The 20857-nt window shown below is 41.2% G+C and overlaps 4 protein-coding genes across 9 annotated transcripts in view; 3 read left to right on the top strand and 1 right to left on the bottom strand.

Annotated features, from left to right (window-relative positions):
* The first annotated feature begins 303 nt into the window (after positions 1-303).
* LOC6624245 (sodium-independent sulfate anion transporter) lies at positions 304-5271 on the top strand. 2 transcript variants are annotated; one of them, XM_015174926.3, is made up of 6 exons: positions 304-494; positions 2767-3367; positions 3428-3703; positions 3770-4442; positions 4498-4677; positions 4740-5271. In XM_015174926.3, the coding sequence occupies exons 2-6, from the start codon at positions 2777-2779 to the stop codon at positions 4853-4855; spliced, it is 1836 nt and encodes a 611-aa protein (XP_015030412.1). In that variant the 5' UTR covers positions 304-494; positions 2767-2776; the 3' UTR covers positions 4856-5271. The 2 variants fall into 2 exon arrangements, with proteins under 2 accessions (XP_015030412.1, XP_002048515.1); XM_002048479.4 differs by lacking the exon at positions 304-494 and adding an exon at positions 2011-2126.
* Positions 5272-5291: 20 nt separating this feature from the next.
* Positions 5292-6305, bottom strand: LOC6623967 (cathepsin L-like peptidase). The gene has a single exon (XM_002048478.4). The coding sequence runs from the start codon at positions 6273-6275 to the stop codon at positions 5292-5294; it is 984 nt and encodes a 327-aa protein (XP_002048514.1). The 5' UTR covers positions 6276-6305.
* Positions 6306-7936: 1631 nt separating this feature from the next.
* On the top strand, positions 7937-9742 carry ppk5 (pickpocket 5). Its single transcript, XM_002048477.1, has 5 exons — positions 7937-8268; positions 8329-8595; positions 8654-8864; positions 8915-9515; positions 9585-9742. Exons 1-5 carry the CDS (start codon positions 7937-7939, stop codon positions 9740-9742), a joined length of 1569 nt encoding a protein of 522 aa, XP_002048513.1.
* A 2806-nt stretch (positions 9743-12548) lies between these two features.
* The window catches only part of rols (rolling pebbles), a 66016-nt gene continuing 57707 nt past the window's right edge, over positions 12549-20857 (top strand). For 2 of the 5 annotated variants that reach the window (XM_032434071.2, XM_032434069.2), the window contains exons 1-2: positions 14192-14351; positions 15473-16417. In XM_032434071.2, coding sequence (XP_032289962.1) covers positions 15481-16417 — 937 coding nt within the window. In that variant the 5' untranslated portion in view covers positions 14192-14351; positions 15473-15480. Of the gene's footprint in view, positions 12568-14191; positions 14974-15472; positions 16418-20857 lie in introns of those variants that run through there. The other 3 variants (XM_070208627.1, XM_015174929.3, XM_070208628.1) reach the window with 3 other exon arrangements.

Below are 20857 nucleotides of genomic sequence, written 5' to 3'. Positions count from 1 at the left end.
GTACATTTAAATTCATATCAGATAGATGGCGCTGCTGCTAATGGTGTTGAGCTGGCAATGCCTAACAGCTGTTTTAGTTTTAACGCGCGGTATGCGGCTCAAAATGACAAATTCTGTAAAAATTACACATTCGGCTTAATTTGTTTGAGAAAAAGCCATAACAGCATATTGAGGATGTGCATTGCTGGTAAATTTACTGCCCCTTGATTTTCACAAAATATATGTTATTGCTATACTTGAAACATAAATCGTTAATGTTATTTACATTCGGCGAAATGAACAGCGTACTGTTTTGAACCCAAATATTTAGTACGGCTGTCAACATCGATGGACGCTGTTGCCGGTGGCTTTTGTGCCAGTTTTTATTTACTTTTAAAGCAATAAGTGTTATTTTATTACAACTAATTTGAACAACTGTGGAGCAATAGAGTGATTTGTTAATATTTATATATATAATTTAGCTGCTGCTGCTGCGTCCTCTGCCAGCATCATAAGTGAGTTATTTCTGAGCCTCTTTCACTTGGCCTATTTAGCATGTACTCATAATGTAATGTTATTCGTAATGTTATTTTGCATGCTCCGCGCTTACACACATTCAGTTGAGGCGCCTTGATTGATTTTGTTAACGAAAACTAGTTTTCTCTTATCTTGCCAATTTCCAGTCAATCAATTGGCCATTGACATGCGAGTGAGAGCTTTGGCCGTTTAAAATGGCGCGCTCCAGACAAACAAACCCATTTACATGCAGATGTTCAATTAACTTTCTGTTGAGACGTTTTCTGTTAACAATTAGAACCGATCTTTACCCAAAATAGGCTACCTGACGGGGCATATGCTAAAATTAACCTATACCCCTTTGTCCCATTGAGTAATAAATATAATTATTACATTATTATATATAGATATATATTTTATTTTTATTTATAACTCAAAGCTAATTGAGCATGCTTCAGTTTTAAAACGGTAATAAAAACTCTGAGTGACTTCAACTCTGTCTGAACTTTGTCGTAACTTAATATGGGTTTGTCTAAAATTCATATGTTTTCTTATGAACAAATCTTTTGTTAGTTCCAATTATTCCAATTACGCGCTTTAGAATGCTCTGCCTATATAAGCCAAATCTAGCTTATATCCTTTTCGGTAGTCCAAAGAAAACACTTGTCTCTTGTAATACCCTGAACCCCTTTAAAAATGCGTATAAAGGTATATTGTATTTGTGCAAAATCCAAATGTATGTAACAGGCAGAAGACAGCATCTCCGACCACATAAAGTATATATATCCTTGATCAGCATCAATAGCCGAGTCGATCTAGCCATGTCCGTCTGTCTGTCTGTCTGTCCGTAGAGCTAGAGCTAGAGACTTCAAATTAGATGTAGGTGCGCCTTCGCAGATCGAGTTTGTTTCCGATAATCGATAACTTACTCCGTTTCCAAAGCAATCGATAAGAAATCGATATCGATATCCTGTTTTTTGGGCAATTTTGGTAAATAATATGAGCTAGAGTCACCAAACTTGACATATAGCTTCTAAAATAGAATATATATATGCATTTGATGTTGGAAGAAAAGGGTTCAGGGTATCCCCTAGTCGGTAGCTCCCGACTAGAACCTCTTACTTGTTATTATTGTAAAAGTTCGCTTGATAAGGCCACTTTAATTCAAAAGGTACCCAAGTCTTAATAATTATATTAAGCATATAAGTTTCTTATCGTGCGGTTTTGATTATGAATTGGCTTAGTTTCCTCCTGATATAACATTCAATTTCAAAAATTGCTCACATTTCAATTCTTCGTTAAACTCTGTAGTTTAGTTGTAGTTTACAGAATTCAATCTCAATTGCAAATATTAGCTTGCGACAAATTTGTTTGCATAGTTTGATGATAATGGTAATTGATCAGAGCATGATCACGTTTTGTGTCGCACTCTTATTAAACTAATTGAATCGACGTCGTGTGACCAGAAAACATATTCGGCACGCGACCGATGAGATCGCATTGAATTCTGTCAGTCTTTGTGCGGCTCTCGACGAGTTCTGATCGGTAGTCGAAACGTATTCATAATCTTTGAAAAGAAATTGACATTTAAAATTGTTCTAAGCTGGTGAAACGTGTTTTTGTGTCGCAAGGTTAGAGACATTTGTGCAAATATTTCTATATTTTGTGAGTTAAGGTATAAAAAAAATGGGGTTAGGTAAAAAAACACATTGTAAATATTATTGTAACTCAATCCGTACCTTTGTTGCTTGGAAATAATTCGAAGTGTTGCTTGTTTTTGTTTTGTTTATTGTAATTTGACTTATTATTTATACTTTTTGTACTTTAGATAGACAGCTCTTAAAGCCGATTTGCAAGAGTCAGCAAGCAAGTCAGTTTAATTAATTACTAAAATATAGATATTAAAATATCAATCATTAAGAACATGACAGTCTGTCTGCTTACTAAGCAGTATTTTAAATTTTGAAAATCGCATAGAAAGGCGGTTGCTTAGAAACGGCGAAAGCGAGAGAGAGCGAGAGAGAGCGAGAGAGAGAGAGAGGACGTAGACTAACAAAGATCGACTGGGCAAGGTGGAAGGTGGTGGACAGAAGTAATTGCCTATATTATATTTATTATTGTATATGTGTTATGAGTATATTAACATCTTATGAGAATCGCATAGAAAGACAATCCGCATTTCAGCAAATGTTATCATTTATTTACATAAAGCACTTAACAAAAAGAAAGTAAATAATAGTGGATTAACAATTTTGAAAACATTTACTACAGATACCTAAATATGCCGCCGAAGAGCCTAACTGTTCTGCTGCCGGGCCTCAAGTGGCTGCAGGGCTACACGGCGCAGGATGCGGTGGCGGATCTGATAGCGGGCATTACCGTTGGCCTAACGGTGCTGCCGCAGGGCTTGGCCTATGCAACGCTGGCGGGCCTAGAGCCGCAATATGGCCTGTACTCATCGTTTGTGGGTGGCATTGTGTATGCGCTGCTGGGCAGCTGTCGCCAGGTGACAATTGGGCCGACAGCTTTGCTGGCGCTAATGACCAGCCGGCATACGGGTTTCGGGCTGGACTCGGGTCCGGCTTATGGCATACTGCTGTGTCTCATCTCCGGCGTGGTGGAGCTGGCAATGGCTGTTCTCAAGCTGGGCGCATTGGTGGATCTCATTTCGTTGCCCGTCACCGTGGGCTTTACCTCGGCCACAGCTGTCATCATTGGCACCTCACAGCTGAAAGGTCTGTTGGGCTTGCGCGGCGGCTCTGGCTCGGATTTTATAAATACCATGCGGAGCGTATTTGGCAATCTGCATCAGGTGCGTCGTGGAGATCTAACACTGGGACTAGTCTCAATACTTGTGCTTCTGTTGCTGCGCGTGAGTCAACTAAATGACTGTGTGAAAATCTTTGTTAACATTCAATCTTTTGCCACGCAGAGACTGAAGAGCGTCAACCTGGCGAACCGTGTGCACAATTTGCGGGCTCAGCAGCTTCTAAGCGGCAGCATTTGGGTCGCATCCACCGGACGCAATGCTCTCGTGGTGCTCATCTCCAGTGGGCTGGCTTATAGCCAGTGCAAGCATTTAGACGCCTGCCCCTTCATACTCACGGGCAAGGTGAAGAGCGGCCTGCCGAGCTTGGCGCTGCCGAAATTCGAGACCAGGATACTGGGCACGAACGGCACCGAGGAGCCACAGGGCTTTGAGCAAATGGTGGGTATTATTATTATTTGAATACATTTGAAGCTATAGTAAAATCATTTCAACTACAATTGGCAGCTCTCGGAACTGGGACCGTCCATGCTGATATTGCCCGTTATAGCGGTGCTTGGCAATGTGGCCATTTCCAAGGCATTCGGCGGCGCCGGCCTAAGTCCGACGCGAGAGCTGGTTGCGCTCTCCTTGAGCAACATTTGCGGCTCCTTCTGCAGTTCCATGCCGGTAACGGGCTCCTTTTCGCGCAGCGCCGTCAATCATGCGAGTGGTGTACGCACGCCCATCGGCGGCTGTTACACCAGCCTGTTGGTGCTGCTGGCTCTGGGTCTGCTGGCGCCATTCTTTCAGTATATTCCCAAGGCGGCGTTGAGTGCTGTCATCATTTCGGCTGTGATATTTATGATTGAGTTTGAGGTCATCCGGCCGCTGTGGCGCTGCAGTCGGCGTGAATTGTTGCCCGGCGCTATTACCTTTGTCATGAGCCTGGCCGTTGGCGTTGAGATTGGCCTGCTGTTGGGCGTCGGCACGGATGTGGCGTTTCTCGTTTACCGTGCGGCCCGGCCCGTGCTAAGCGTGTCCAAGCTGCAGACAATCAATGGCATTAGCTACATTCTGATACGGCCCAAGCATAGTTCGCTGTATTTTCCGGCCATTGAATGGGTTCGTTCTGGCATCTCCAAGGCGATCTCCACGCACGGCACTGCACCCGTTGTCCTCGACTGCGCGCATGTGCATGGTAAGCAGCATTTCCATATTTCTCAAATGCGCTTCATCTTAATGTACCCTTATAGATGTCGATTTTACCGCCGCACGCGGCATGGGCAGTCTCCAAAAGGAGCTGGCCAAGGCGAATGTCCCGCTGTTCCTAATGAGCGCTCACAAGGATATTAGTGTCATACTGAAGGAGTCCACAAACATTGATTTTCCCACGATAGACTGCGCAAACGATTTGGAGTGCATACTGGAGCATAGTGAGTCAGGCCCAAGCAATAATATCTGTCTATCTTAGACATCGATTTTTTCACTCTTTCAGCGCCTGACTATGAGCTGCATTTGCAAATGACAGTGCCGCTCGTGGAGTCGAAAATGCTGCAGAACGCCGATGAAAAACCAACTGAACTAAGTAAACTGACTTCAAAAATTACGTGAATATATCGATTCATATAGAGCTATCGAAACGAAATTGTATACGAGAATGTCGCTTCAATGCACAAAGAACTAATACTTTTAATACTTTAATGTAAAATCAAACTGCTTTTGTACCTATTCCTAAGAATTGTGTTTTTATCTGTTAATCATCATAATCCACTTGTTCAATGTCATTCCTAATTATTCCTTAAAACAATTTCAAAGTCGAATAACCTATTGTTAATTGTATATATAAGATATTTTGTAATGCAAACTTAGTTTAAGCAACGTTTATTTATACATGTTCTAATGCTTTAAGTAACTTATGATGCTCCTGGGTTCACAAAAGATATCCATCTTATTTCATATATATAAATATTGTTATTGTTATTGAATAGATTATTTATACTTGTATATTAAAAGTGTGTACATCGTGAGATGAACCGCTTTGGTTCGTCTATATCGGAAACACGGCATAGCTAGCCACATGGCAGAGATTGCCTTGGTTGCGTGCCAAGCGCATGTAGCCTTGCTCTCCCCAGCCACCCCAGGAGTTCTTGATTAACCAAAAGTCGCCGCCACGTTGATCGGAACCGTAGCCAACGACAAGCATGGCATGATTCGCCTGTTGACGACAGCGATGGCTATAGACACCGCCACGATAGTGCTGGAAATAGGTTGCATCGACTGCCACCGAAACTGGACCCTTTGTGGCGACGGCGTTGGCCAATGCGACTTCATCCCGTCGCACCTGCATCACCTGTGTAACAGTTGCGCTAACACTATAGCGACGGAAACGGCAACGTCCAACATGGCCTTCATACGGATAGGCCCTGTCATTATCCATGCCTCTATTGTCCCGAACATACATGAGAGCGGCGGCAGGCCATCCACCGCCACAGCCATGATTGTTATAGCGACTGGAACAGTCCAGCAAATTCTGCTCGGAGAGCGGAATCAATTGTTTCGTTTGGATAAAATGCTGTCCCTCCAGAGCGCCTGCTGCCGAAAAGGCCCAGCAAGATCCGCAGCGGCCCTGATTCTTAACCGGTGTAACTGCGCCCTTCTCACGCCAATCAACTTGGCTGGGAATCTCCGCATTTGCTGGCGAATAGATGTACTCAATGCTGGAGGTAAAATCACTAATGTTGAGATTAACTAGCATAATTTTCCGGAATTCCGTTGCCAGCATGTCCGTGAATTGGTTGACGCCCATTTCGTAGGTCTCTTCGCCTGCGGCATAGCGTTCGTTGTGCCTATCGATCAGCTGCTTGTTGTCCTTAAATATCTGCATGCGCAGCTGCTCCTCGCCGTCATCCTCATAACTCTTCTCGTACTCCACTTTAAAGGATTCGAACTCTGATGCCAGCACATCCTCGTAGCTGAGCGCCCGGTTGCAGCCGACGCCAGCAACGATTAACAAAAGAGCAACTGCCTTCATCTTGAGTGCCAAGTGCGACTGAAACAAGCTTCCAGAACTGCCCTTTTTATATGGGGCACTTACATCCCGCATAAATCCCTAAATCTCGCATTACATCAAACATATTGTTGATTCGCTTCGCTGTGGTCAGCCTGTAATCAATGTTAACCTACGTCTATATCTAAAAATATATATTTAACCTAATATTGTGTTATTCATAAGCGATTGGGAAATTCTATTAGAGTGTTGGATTATACAAAAGAATCGTTTTTCTCTAACTTGACGAAGTCACGTACACTTTATCAAGGCTAGTTTCCTATAGTTTCTATACTCGAAAGAGAACTGATTTATAACACAACATATTATTTTATACTATTTCTATTTGTATTTGTAAGCATTTCTATATAGCTTTTTTATTTATTATTCATATTGTATTTATGATTATTGTCGCGAATGTACTTATTTTTATTTTCAAAGAATGACTGAGTACTCTGAAGATTCCGAAACAGTATTTTCCTTTGCTGCGTAACTGGATTATTTGAGTAACTTTTCTTCAGAAGAAAAAAAAAACGAAAAAGAACCAAACCTATGGCAGTTATATGATATAGTAGTCCGATGGCTGATCAAGAATATATATACTTTAGGGGCTGGGAGATGTGTTACACATTGCACGACAAAAGTATAATACCCTCTGTAAGCGTATAATTATTAGATTATTATATATATATTTTATTGTTAGCTTAGGCTAGTTATATTTGAGGAAAAAACAAATTTAACAAGACTTACCACAAATTAGACTCAGCTCAGCTAAGGTTAAGGCTATAAAGCGAAAAGTTGTTTACTCTGCTGATTATTAAATTATATATTTTCTCAATGAGATTTGTCTCCTGTCAGGTAGAACCAGTAGATGGCATCGCTTAAGTCTTCTCTTTTTTGCCCCACAGCAGACAGACTTCTCTAATGGGGCACCTTGTTCTTGCTCCGCTAGGAGAGATGCCTGGCTGCCTTGCTAGTGAGTTGGGATGGGATGGGAGCGAAGGCGCTCAAAGTAGCTCAAAGTGGCTCAAAGTATCCGGATCGAAACCCGATATCATATAGCCGCCATAGGGACAGATTAGTCAACATGGAACTTATTTTTTAATTTTAATGATATCTGGATTTACTATGCTCTCTCTCTCTCTCTCTCGCTCACTCTCTCTCTTACTCTCTCGCTCTCTCTCAACAATATCGAATTACCCAATCACATATCATAGAAAAACATCTTTGATATCTTGATATCTCAGCATCTAGGGTCTACTAAATCGCGCATCATGGGAAATATCGTAGTAAAAGAGAAACTACTATACAGCACCTGATTTGTCAGATATATAAATTAAAAGGACTAATCAGTTATAATTTATAATATGATATGGCGCCTATTGGCACAATCGAACTTCTTCTCAAAGCGTTCCAATTTTCTCTTTGTCATATTTTTGTATAGGTTGTGCTGCGGGATACAGGGTATTCGCCACTCGGTCAACCTCGACTACTTGTGCCTTAATGATGCTTGGTAACAGTAATTAAGGCAACCACTTTAATTAATACTTAATTGTAGCCTGAATTGAAAAGGAAATCAATTAGGTAGTCAGCTATATAAGAAACCAAATTGAAAGGACTTGAGCGCAGTTTTCATTCATATGAAAATGACATTAAAGGAACGTCTGGTCGAGAGATTGTGGAAATGTTTTGAGAGGAAAACCAAAGAATTTCTGCGCAGCACATCTTTGCAGGGCCTGAAATATGTGTGGGACAATGATTTGCCAAATTGGGTGCAATTATTTTTTGCCAAGGTGTTTGTCATCGTTGTGTGCCTGGCCGTAAACCTGGCCGTGAACGTGTTCAACAAATGGCAAAGCACGCCAGTTATCATTGGTATCAGCTCGACGATGACACCGATACAGGATATACCCTTTCCGGCGATAACCGTGTGCAGCATGAACAAGGCGAAGAACTCAAAAGTGGCCAACTTTCGACCGTAAGTAAATCCATCTATGCGCACATATATATATATATATATATTTTTTTTTGCTTTTAGAGGAACCTTAGAGTATGCGATGCTGCAGAAGACTTGCAATCAGGATTTCAATTTTACGGATTATAAGTCATTGAGACCTCGCTCCAAGAGCGATACGTACGCGAAGTTCATCGTTAACGTGTCCCACAAATGCGAGGAGCTGATCGTTTCGTGTATTTTCGGACAGCAGAGCCTGCCCTGCACCGATCTCTTCCGTGAGTTTTTCGTGGACGAGGGCCTGTGCTGCGTGTTCAACTTCCTCCATCCGTACTATATATACAAGCATAGGTGAAGCTCTTAATCCATAACCCTAATCCATATATATATAAAGAGGCGTTTGTTTAAGTGCATCCTCTATACGGGACTACACGTCGTCCAAGGGTCTGACAGACATTGCCGTGGACTGGAACCCCATTAGCGGCTATCCAAAGCATCTGCCAGCGGGCTTCTATCCTCGTCGGGGCATTGGCATAGGCGTGGCGAATGGTCTTCAAATTGTGCTCAACGGGCACACGGATGATTACTACTGTTCATCCACAAATGGACAAGGCTTCAAGGTATGACCTATAAAAAATTGCATGATAATAATAAATCTACTCTTCTCTAGGTGCTCCTGTACAATTCGATTGATCAGCCGCGTCTCAAGGAATCCGGTCTGCCCATAATGCTCGGCCACGAGACCAACTATAGGATCGTGCCGAATAGCTATGAGGCTGTGCCCAGCATACGCAGCATCGATCGTAGGAGGCGCCAATGCATTTTCAGCGACGAGCAGGATCAGGAGCTGCTCTTTTACAAATACTACACACGCCGGAACTGTGAGGCCGAGTGCGATGCGATGTACTTCTTGAGGCTCTGCAACTGCATACCCTATCATCTGCCGTTGATCTATCGGAATGCCACCGTCTGTCATGTGAGGCACTTTGACTGCCTGAACCGTGCGGAATTGGAGAATGTGGATGGCGAGAGTACGGCCTGCAAGGAGCATTGCCTGACCAGCTGCCATGATGTCACATACTTTCCGAATCCATTCGCCATACCCACAATGCCCTTTAACCAGCAGGGTGCACGGGTCAAGAACGAGTACTTCAGAAATTTCTCAACGGATTTCATTCTCAAGAACCTGGCCATTGTCAATTTCTATCACGATGACAATTACTTTCGCAGCTATGTGCGTTCCTCCTACACAGGCCCCACGGAATATATGTGTAAGTGCGTCAGCCAAAAAGATTTCTTCATTAAAGTAGCATATAATTTTTTTATTTTTTTTTCTCCAGCATTAACCGGCGGCATTATGAGCCTTATGTTTGGTTTCAGTGTAGTTTTCATGTCGGAACTATTCTATTTCATATTTCTGCGCTCACTTTTCGAGTACATCCAGCTTTGGTGTCTGGCTCGTCGTAATAGAGTCAACATATTAGACGCAAATCAATAAAGTACGCACTCTTAATATTCCCTGACTCTGAATAATTGCCAACGAAATGGAAAATTCTCGAGAACAAATGCTGAGACACTTAAGTAACTATTTATAAGGGCATCAAATGTTTGTTTTTATGCCCTTGCTGAGGGCATTTTAATTCCGTATTGAATAGAAGGAGTCATCTCTGATCTCATATGGTATGTATATATATTCTTGATCAGTATCAACAGCAGAGTTGATATATCCTCATCAGTTTTGAAGCTATCGTCATGACACTTTGCTAACATCCCATCGGACAACTATATCATATAAGTGACATAGGAACGATCGGTCGCAAAGTAGTTTCTTGTAAGGAAAAATGTTTTGTTCTTCAAGCTATTTTACGAGCCTTACTATTCTGTCGAATCTAAAGGTCCCTAAGCAAAATGTCTCACTGGTTATTAAATCTTTGGCCGAAGAAAGTCAATGTAATTTCTAGTTGGAATCACAAATTAATTTTACAACGAAGCTATTCGAAAGCTCTTATACAATTGGATCCCACTTTATTATATCGTTAGCCAATGTCAAAGAGAAATTTAAATTCGTATTTACTTTGCAACTATAACTTGTTTAATCATAAGTAAATGTTTTCTTTAGACGCTCTAGTCGGCAGTTCTCGACTAGGGGAGAAAGTATGTTGCATACTTTCGGGCGCTTTAAATATTGAATAATTATAACCACCCGGATTGAGGAAAGAGATTTTCTTTTTAAGAACATTAATTTTATGAATATAATATGGAACAAGTAAGAGGTTCTAGTCGGGAGCTACCGACTAGGGGATACCCTGAACCCTTTTCTTCCAACATCAAATGCATATATGTGTATATTTTATTTTAGAAGCTATATGTAAAGTTTGGTGACTCTAGCTCTTATTATTTACCAAAATTGCCCAAAAAATAGGAAATCGATATCGATTTTTATCGATTGCTTGTAAACGGAGTAAGTTAACGATTATCGGAAACAAACTCCATCTGCGCAGGCACTAGGAGCACCTACATCTAATTTGAAGTCTCTAGCTCTAGCTCTACGGACAGACGGACAGATAGACAGACAGACGGACATGGCTAGATCGAATCGGCTATTGATGCTGATCAAGAATATATATACTTTATGGGGTCGGAGATGCTGTCTTCTGCCTGTTACATACATTTGCATTTTGCACAAATAAAATATACCCTTAAACCCATTTTTAATGGGTTCAGGGTATAAAAATCCTTGGACATTTTTGCAATTTATCAAATTCTAAATAGTGCCATCTTTTTAAGTATGTTTCTCTTTAAATATAACTAAAAGCTGATTAAGAGCAGAATTGCCTGAGAAACTCTTGAAAACATCAATGTTTATTTCCCACAATAATTAATCATAGGAATAAGCAACAATCAAAAGGGAAAATTGAAGATAACTTGATGGAATAACTCATCTGAATAGATCTGGGAATGTGTCACAAATCATTCACCCCAGATCCAACCCCGAACAGACAGGCAGCCACCTTTTGGGGAAAGTGGAAATGGAAATGCCGTGGAAATGCCACAGAAATTGAAACAGTTGCTTGGAAAAATCAAAACGGCAAGAACAAGAACAAATCGAGTTGCCCTTAAAATAAAAAAAAAAAAAAACACATCCACTGAAGCGAAAACTTGGTCTCTTGTAATACAATCCGTGCGTAACTGCAATTACTTAGTTCTATCTATGTATCTATGTATCTTACGGATGCAGGCGCTAAAGGTGAACAAACTCTGCTGCGCATGCGTCGCCCTGTCGCTGTCATCGTGGTTTCTCAGCTACGCTCTCTGCTCGCGGTCGTTGTCATCCAATTTCAAAACATGAAATATATTTGTCAATTTCCCGTCCGTGCCAGAACTCCTGTCTCCGGGTTGAATGAACTTGCACACAAATCCTGCAGCTCGGAGAGACTTGGCTCGTTCGATCCACGGTACAGTTGGAACTTTGTAATAGATGGAATGAAATAGAATAAATGCTTGACTAAAAGCTGCATTGCTTAATAGATCTATACGCTTATTTAATATTTACTTATTTGAAGAAAGGTTTTTGATAAATTTTTGACCAAAAGCTGTATTGCTTAATAGATCTATTGATATTTTCTTTACTGTATTCCAATTGGATTTGAAAACTGCCTTTAGCTTTTTTCTATAGTAAATACCTTTATCTTCTGCATAGCTCAATTTCTATATAATTCTATTATAAACTGGGATTTGCATATTGTCGAACTGTTCGCGGGGTGCTACAGACACATCGTCTGCTGGGGAAAGGAATCTAACGGATCCGCGTCCGATTCGTCTGCCACTATTTTTAGATGCCTGTCGTTGTCGTCTTCTCCTCTCCTCCTCCTCCTCCTCTTCTTGTTCTTCTTCATTGTCTAGTTAGTAGCCGACGGAACCGAGCGCTGCTCTTGCTGCCGAGGGCTGTTGCCATTGGGGCTGACTGTGGCACAGCTCGAGCAGCATTTCAATTGCATTCCAACGCGCGCTCGGTACGGATTTACGGCCACAAATCGAACGGATAAGATATAGATACGTATAGGATATGAAATATATTCAGGATTATCAGTGAATGTGCATGTGAATTTGATTCACGAGTGATAAACAATTCTACACAGTTCCTAACTACCCAACCAAAACATACCAAAAAGGATTACTCGCATTAATATTGAAGGAGAAGAAATCAAAATATTATAAAAACTATTTAGAAGCTCAGCCAAACTAATTGATATTCAATTTTTGAATTTACTCAATTAAACAAAAAACATTTAAAACACATTTAAATAAAATACATTCAAAAAGGTGTGTATAAAATAACCTACAAAAAAAGTGATTAAAATCAATTAAATTATTTAAATTTTTTTTTAACGTTATTCGAAAGTATTCGAGTGTTCAGAGAAAATTTCCAATTGATCTTAAGTAGTCTCTAGCCAAAAATGAGTAATGCGAATGTAATTTGATGTCAGGGCCAGTTGACAGAATTAGCATGCCTCTTCCATGTTGCATCAAATGCTGGATGCCAGACCAAATATAGCGCCCATGAGTGTTCGAAGCTAAAGTGACCACATCCCAATGTATTTAAGTGCCAGAGTGTAAAGATTGTCTTCGGCACGCCGAAGTGCAAATACCCTAACAGGTATGTGAGCAGAAATTTTGAAGCTCGTTCGGTTTTCGAGATATTTTGCAAAGACAGATAAGCCGTCGCACATCGGCTATATATACTCTATAGGGTCTATTCTAGGTGTTACACCTTTCGTGACAGAATGTAAATACCCTGTTCCAGTGTATAACAGCGCGGAATAGCTTCAATTTAAATTGGAAAGAGACTGAAATATGTCGCATGCTCCCTCCACTTTTCATTTTACTTTCCAACTTAACAAATAAAAAGCAAAAAAAAAACCTAGGGAAAAACGTAAACAACAGGAGAAAAAAAAAAAGAAAAGAGTGAACGCGGCACAAGTTCAAGATTCTCACAGATACAGTCAGACAACCCCGAGAGCTAAAAGTAGAAACGCACGAGACCGAGGCAATAAACTGAGAGACGAAAGTAGTTTAATGCAGTTTGCTGGGGATCCTTGACTTCTGCTTCGCCAACTGTTCCCCGATGCATTTTCCCGCTTTGGCGCACGACAACAACACGAACAACAACAACAACAACAAAAACACGAACAACAACAAAGTAACGACATCGCCTGCGTTTAGTTCCTCTGCCTATCCCGATCCCGATGCGATAGTTTGCTTGATCTATTTTTGGCCTAGCCAAGCCAGGCATTGTCTTGTCGCCTCGAGTAATTTGTTTGTGGCGTTAGTTTCGTGTTAAATCTACACTGAACAAATTTAGACAGTACCAATATTACAGCTATAAGAGCATTGTCAATTCAATTAAAATATCGTCTATAAAATTTTATTTATTATATATAGCTTAGGAAAGCGTGCAGCCTGTGTATAAAAGAATAAATAACAGTTAACAGTGTTAAAGTTCGATATAAAAACTAGTTCAAGGTTTTAAAGAAATTTGGCATTTTGAACCAGTTGCAAAAAATTGCAAGCGAGCTAGCTAGTTCAAATGTGACAATTTGAACCAGTCGTAAGAACTTGCAAGCCAGTTAGCTAGTTCAATTTGTTAAAAAAAAGTCACAATTGGAACCAGTTGCAAAAACTTGCATGTGAGCTGGTCACACGTTTTGGCTAATTTGCAAATTGTGCGCTCTTTTTTGAGCACCACTTTTTTTTTTTTTTTTTTGAATAGGCTTTGTGCCATTTGGACAGGTGTTTTCAGGTGTTTTAGCTGGCGCACAGTGTAAGCATTATAAATAGACAGTTGCTGGAAGTGACAACAAGCGGGTACAGGCGCAAAACAAACAAAGTGGCAGAGCAGCAGCAAAGCCATTGGCATCGATACTTTTGATATAGGCATCGTTAACAAACACAAACTGCCGAAATGTTTATTTAAGGCAAATGTTACGCAGTTACTTTTCGGCCCACAAACAGCACAACAAACATAAGATCCGATTCCAAACTGCAACTGCAACTGCGGACGCTGTCTTCGTATAAGTTGTGCCCCAATGGGCCGCAAATTAAAAATAGTGAGCATTAGACGAGCGCAACAACAACAACAACAACAACAACAGCAGCAGCAGCAGCAGCAGCAAAAGGCGCAGCGTCTGGAAATGTCAAGAGTGCGTCGACATTGCATGTTGACAGTGGAAATGCAACGGCAAACGTCAACGCCGACGTCGGCAGAACTATTACCGAGTTCCATGTAACGTCAACAGCGCGCGCGCGCGCCACACCTCCCCCGCACCCCGTAGACAGACGCACACAGAATCGTTGCAGGGGGCCAGCAAATGGAGTTGCCCATAAATGGGGGAAGTTGCGTGCGCATCTATCGTTTGGGGTCCACTTCCGTCTTCGCCTTCTCTCTCTCTCTCACTCTGTTTGCTGTCTGCAATTGCCTGGCTACCAGACGTGTGCGCTGCCAGATTTGTGTTGAAACAATTTCACATTGCTTTGGCATTAAGAAGCATTAAAGCTATAGGCTTATCATTTACAAGCTCGCACCTTAAAGATACACAAAGCGCAGGAAACTTGCACACGGAGCGGAGTTGAGCAGAGCAGAGCAGAGCAGAGCGGAGCAGCGCGGAGCTGAGTTCATTTCCGCTGGCGCTGGGCCTTCAGGCTGTCATTTTAGGGCATTTTTATGAATTGGTGAGGGTATTCGAATGTTGTCACGAAATGTAATACACATTGAGTTTATGTTTCCAATCCAAAAGGTTCTTGATCGGTATTAATAGCCGAGCCGATGTCTGTCCGTCAAAATAATCAAAATTAAAATTTTGATTAATCGCTCCTTGATTCTAAAAGGAAATTTCAAGCCTCATTGCAAATGCCTTATCATATGGCTTCAATGGGAACGTTCGTTTGAAGCTAAAACTAGTTGCGAATTGTAACGGTAAACAGCAAAAGCGAGCGCAAAGCACAATAACAACATTAGAGGAGTTTTTTTTTACAGCGTATTCAGCCTTCGGCATGCCCGAGCTGGCTCTGCTTGCTCGCTGCATTTGGTGGCACATTTGGTGGATCGTTAAAGTCAGCCCCTCCGGCTTCCCAAAAGACGTTCAATTAACGTTTTAATGTGCAATTACCAAAGTCTGCGCTAGTAAAGCTGTGCATTCGAACTAATTAGACACGTTTCTCTTTTTTACAGCTGACCCAATGTCAATGGCCACAATGCAGCTGCAGTCAATGGACGTGGAGCAGCTGGTGGAGCTGGAGACGCCACCGCTGCCCATACAGCCGCCCCCGAACATCAATGCCAGCGGCATTGTCTACGGCTTTCGCACACGCCACTTGTCCTGCATCGAGGAGAACGATTCGGACTCCCTGCACGGTTCATCCATACCGCGTGCCTACGATCTGATGCAGCAGGCAGATGAAACCTTTCAGAAGCTAAGCGCTGGGCAACGTTACGCAGCTGAAGAGGACGAAGGCGAGGAGGAGGTGGATGATGAGGAGGCCGAAGCGGAGCAGGAAACCGACGATGATGATGCGCTGGACACGATTGCCATGATTGATGAGTCACGTCTGTGTGATGCCGACTATCTGGACGAACTGATTGCCGTGGAGCAAACGGAGCAAACAGAGCTGGCCGACTCTGGCAATGTGGAGGAGGAGGACTTCTGGCAGCCGAACTTCAATCGCAACGACATCATGATGACCTCTTGCTATGGCACACTGAACAGCTCCTTTGGCAGCGACATGTCGGCCGTCGCAACGACGCCCAAGAAGGCGCCCGAGCCTCTATATGCCACGCCCGAGAAACGACGCGAGCAAAATCGCAGCTTCGACTCAACCTGCGCCTCGCAGACCAGCTCCATTTATGGCGGCTCCATGAATTCCTCACTGGATCTCAAGTACATGATGAGCGTGTCGCTGAGCGCCGCCGGCGCCAATGTTGGCCTCAACGGCACGAGCACATTGCGTGGCGCCTCAGTGCCACCTATGGATCTATCGCTTATCTCGAGCGACGGTGTCAGCGCCCTAGACTGGAGCTCCGCCAGCGTCACTTGTGTGCTCGACACGGGTGACGGCAATCCCGCCGAGGAGCTGGACGAGCAAACTGCAGCGAAGTGCATAAGTGCAGCCGAGAGCGGTAAGTACCATCCAGTTTCTTAAAGTTTTTGTTTCCCTCCACCCTTTAAAAATCGATGAAAATTATATATCGAAGTTGTGCTAATGTCTACATAAAGTATATACATAAAGTATATATATTCTCGATTCGCATCAAACATTGACTCGATTTCAGAGACTATAAAAAAGGGAAACTGAATAGGCAACTTTTTTTTGTGTATGCTTAAAACTTGCCCCATTTAAAGAAAAACCTGAACGATTTCTGCCTTAGCTTTTTTATACCCTAAACCCATTAAAAATGGATATAAGGAAGAAGAGGGTTTAGGGTATCCCCTAGTCGGGAGCTCCCGACTAGAACCTGTTACTTGTTTTTGATTTCTCAGCCTAGGGCTAGATATACCCTATTTAGGCTGTAAGTTTCGGTTTGGTCGAGCTTCAGTTTATCATGCAATCATATTGCATGAAAAATTTGATAAGAATCGGGGAAAAACAAACAAGAGTTATTCAAGAATGAAATCTAGCTGAAGGATTACATGTTTACCTATTACAAGCTAGCTGCTGTCTAATTTTAACGAATTTTTAGAAAGATATTTAACTAATGAATAAATTGGTTAAAAAGCAAGAACAGTAAAGCTCGTAAATGCTGAATTTGATGCAAATATTTTGAAAAATGTTTTGGCATACTAAAAACTGCTTTTCGATTCCGGCCTATGTAATGTCTGCAACAGAAAGAAGAACCTTCAAAACTGAAAGACTAGTTCGCATAGAAACAGACAGACGGACGGGCGGACGGACCTCATACTGATCTAGAATATATATATCTTTTGGGGTAGAAGATAAAATACCTTCTGCAAGGCTGTCAAAATAGAGTTTTTATATTGATTTCTAGCCTAGTGCTCTTCTTGCCTTTCGAAAGTCCTGAATAAAGCTTGGACAAGCTGAGCAATTAAAAAAATGTTATTAACTAGTAAAATGGCATTATATATGATGGATTTATGATCGCATTTATGTCCGGTCGAATATCACTTTGTGACCCATTTTTGTGGACTTTCCTATGCCAATTGGCAATTGCGAGGCAATCCATCAATGCATCAAGACAGTAAACCCATTTATAATCCTTCATTACCGGACAAATGCAAGCAACAAAAAATCTTTTAATGACCCACAACGCAGCGAGGGGCAGGCTCCTTTCAATGCTCGGCATTAGAAAGGTGGCCCGCAAGGCGGTGGCTGACCCCCAAAACGAAGCCATATTCATGGCTGCATCGAAACCAATTCCATGAAGAGAGAAAGAGAGGGAGAGGGAGAGAGGGAGATGCAGTGAAAGCCATCTGGCATTTCGCACAGATGTTTAACAGGCCAGTCAGGGTCATAAATCATCGAAATAGATACATTTATACATCTATCCATATATATTTATATTTATATTCATATTTATATATCCTTCCTAGTCAAACTATCCTCGGGTGAAATTCGGCGGCATTGACAGTTTCTAATAAGAAAATCTGTGAGATTTATGCCGCAGCCGGCCGCCCCCGATCGCCCGTTACGCTCGATCATTTTTAATTTAAAACTAATCAATAAAACGGCATAGAACGCAACAAATCCATTCAACAAATTGCAAAATGATGCTGCAATGTGCAATGTCACAGTAATTTACGTGCCATTCCGTGCCAAAACTGGCGACGACCACAAAAACTGATGAAAATTTATGCAAAGGGTTAAATGTCAGACATCTCAGCGCTGCGCACAGTGGTACCCATAGATCAAAATATTATTCAAAAAATAGGTTTCAACTAAAAATAAATAAATAAATTTAAGTCATTTTTGTTGATGCTTCAGCCAGATCGAGTTTTAATTTTAGAATTTAGATAAATAGTTATTTACTTTTATTCAAAATAATTTGACTAAAATCGTGAGTTGCCAATACGCGTCATATAACAATCGAAACTTAACCGTTATCAAATATTTAAAGAATATTTATTATATGATACACGAGAGTATTGAAAACAAAAAATGATTCATGAGTTTATTGTTTAAAATTCCCTCATTTTAAAAAATTTGAATTGAAAATGAAAACTGAAACAGTTTCTCCATACTGCAAATTTTCTAGTTTATGCCCAATTTTGTTCATATTTCAATCAATTATTGCCCACTGTGCGCTATTTCCATCCATATTCCTCACTCTTTCTGGCTTGTCTCACGTGCAAAAGTGAAAAGTCATGAATCATATACATATGCATCATGATCGCAACGCACCTTTGCAAACCGAATCGTAATCATGTTCTTGATGATGATGATGATAATGATGATTGTTGTTGCTGTGCCACGCAGCTTGACAGCCTGCGCAAAGCCAAGCCAAGCGATCCGTCCAAGACATCTATGGAAGTCGAGTGGCTGTGGGCCATAAAGTTACATTGCTTATCGCTGGAGAACTTTTAAAAAACACTTGAGATAGCGCTGAGAACGTGCACTGAGCCCCAGCAGCAGCAGGCCCCAATGCAGATGGAACAAGTAGAAACATTGTTCCACGCTGTCAACGACTGTGCAATACTCTGTTCAGCAGCGCTTAACTCTGTCGAAATGCAACTTTTTGATAATTGAGCTTGTGACTCTAAGACTGTAAATGAGATGACTCTCAAACTGTGAACAAATGAACTATTTAGAAAGAAGTTTACGAATAGTTTATGAACTACAGAAATAATAAAAAAAGAGCGAACAAATTGAGGAAATTGAGAAAAAAATATCTATGACGAACAGAGCCATTTTCTAAAAATAAAAGAAGCTTACAACAATTAGTAATTGTTCTTAAAGGTAGAAAATAACTTACTTAAGAGCGTAACATTAGTCTAAAATTGCGCAAAACCAATATACTCCGTTTCGCTGTGCGAACAGAGCATGAAGAGACCTAAGTACACACACCGCAAGGCACCAAAGAAAGAGATAGTAGCAACTCTCTAGTAAGAGAGAAGGGTTGGGGGCGAGGCTTGAGAGGAATCGGTGGCAGCAGCTGGAGTTGCTGGAGTGCTAGAGTCGGTTCGCTTGTTAGGCAGCTTGTATCTACAAATAGACTCCGTAGAGCTGAGCTGACGGCCACAAGACAAACTCAAACAAAAGACCAAACGGTAGTTGCCATGAATGGTCCGCACCGAAAACCGAAAACCGGTAACTGTCTGTGAGTCTTTGGTAGAAGGGGAGCCCGAAAACTGAAAAGAAAAACCCGAAGACTGTTGCAGTTGCAACTTTGTTGTGGTACGTGTGGCAGCATCCAGCCGAATCTCTTTGCCACAGCGTCTATTTATTAACCATGCAGCACTTCGGATGCCCAATAAAACGCCGCGTCCGACAATTCCGAATGCATTTTGTGTGTTCGATAAGCGCGTCGGCGATTTCCCACAACTGATATATGTATGTATATGCATATATATATACTTATATATATATGTAAAGCATTTGTATTGGCAATGGCTCTGCCAATATTTATGGCCAGAACGCTTTTCCATTTCAAACTTGTATTGTTTTCTCATTTTTTGCCTAGATAAGGCACAGGTACGCACAGGTAGATTTGCGTCTAAGTTGGCTTAAATTAATGGTTTCACTTTTCATTTCGAACAGACAAAATAATAGACTCTTCTCTCTTCAGAAATATTATAATATTTTTTCAATAATTTTTATTAAATTTATTATAAAAAGATTCGAATTTCTGCAAAGTATCTATGTAAGTTCTAACTTACGAGATGCCAATGTAAATATATTTTAAAAATTGGAAAAAGAATACAGCTTGATGGATGTGCTTTAAGTAATACGAGTATTTCCACTAGCTTCGCTCGGATTTCCCAGGGGAAAAACATTTCGATTAGATGCAATTGCAATGTTAAGGCAAGTCCATCGATTTGCCCACAGCTTATCGTGTAATACAGAACAATAGACCATTATCGAATAGATCGTGTTGGTCTTACCTGTTCGCCTGGTAGCTGCGAAGTAGTTCAGCGACAGTCCAATCAGATCCCACACATGTAAAGCGCACAAATGAGGTAATTCCTTTGACACAATCTTGATTAATGTGATTTGTAATAAAACGACGATTTCGAAATCTAGGAAATCTGTGCAAGAGCTCTATTTTTAATAGCATGATGCAAAAATAATCAATTTCTATGAGCGATAAGCTAGCAAAGGGGCTCATTTTGATAAGATTGAAATACTTTGATTTAAAATAGCGTGAAATCGAAATCATATAAAAAAAAATAATAATTCTACAACATATATTAAAGTTAACTTTAAACCTAGAATCTGGTAGAAATACTTAAAGCAATTGGAGTACCTAGAAGTTTTGTTTTTCTGATATTAAATTGAACCGATTTGAATCCGGAACTAAATTATTGTTCTTACCACGAATTCAAAGCCGAATAACATCAGCTGGTGGTTCGGTTCAGGGTTTGAACCAGCTTTTTGCTTACAATTC

Source organism: Drosophila virilis, chromosome 3 (genome assembly GCF_030788295.1).
Source record: "Drosophila virilis strain 15010-1051.87 chromosome 3, Dvir_AGI_RSII-ME, whole genome shotgun sequence".
NCBI lineage: Eukaryota > Metazoa > Arthropoda > Insecta > Diptera > Drosophilidae > Drosophila > Drosophila virilis.
Note: the sequence above shows the minus strand (reverse complement) of the source record. Positions and strands in the feature narration are given on the sequence as shown.

Excerpts from the sequence above, each read along its gene's own strand:
- LOC6624245 (XM_015174926.3), top strand. The coding sequence starts at position 2,777 with ATGCCGCCGAAGAGCCTAACTGTTCTGCTGCCGGGCCTCAAGTGGCTG. Across the intron at positions 3,368-3,427 it reads TTGTGCTTCTGTTGCTGCGC|AGACTGAAGAGCGTCAACCT; the intron begins GTGAGTCAACTA and ends TTTGCCACGCAG. Across the intron at positions 3,704-3,769 it reads CACAGGGCTTTGAGCAAATG|CTCTCGGAACTGGGACCGTC; the intron begins GTGGGTATTATT and ends TACAATTGGCAG.
- ppk5 (XM_002048477.1), top strand. The coding sequence starts at position 7,937 with ATGACATTAAAGGAACGTCTGGTCGAGAGATTGTGGAAATGTTTTGAG. Across the intron at positions 8,596-8,653 it reads TACTATATATACAAGCATAG|TGCATCCTCTATACGGGACT; the intron begins GTGAAGCTCTTA and ends CGTTTGTTTAAG. Across the intron at positions 9,516-9,584 it reads AGGCCCCACGGAATATATGT|CATTAACCGGCGGCATTATG; the intron begins GTAAGTGCGTCA and ends TTTTTTCTCCAG.
- LOC6623967 (XM_002048478.4), bottom strand. The coding sequence starts at position 6,275 with ATGAAGGCAGTTGCTCTTTTGTTAATCGTTGCTGGCGTCGGCTGCAAC.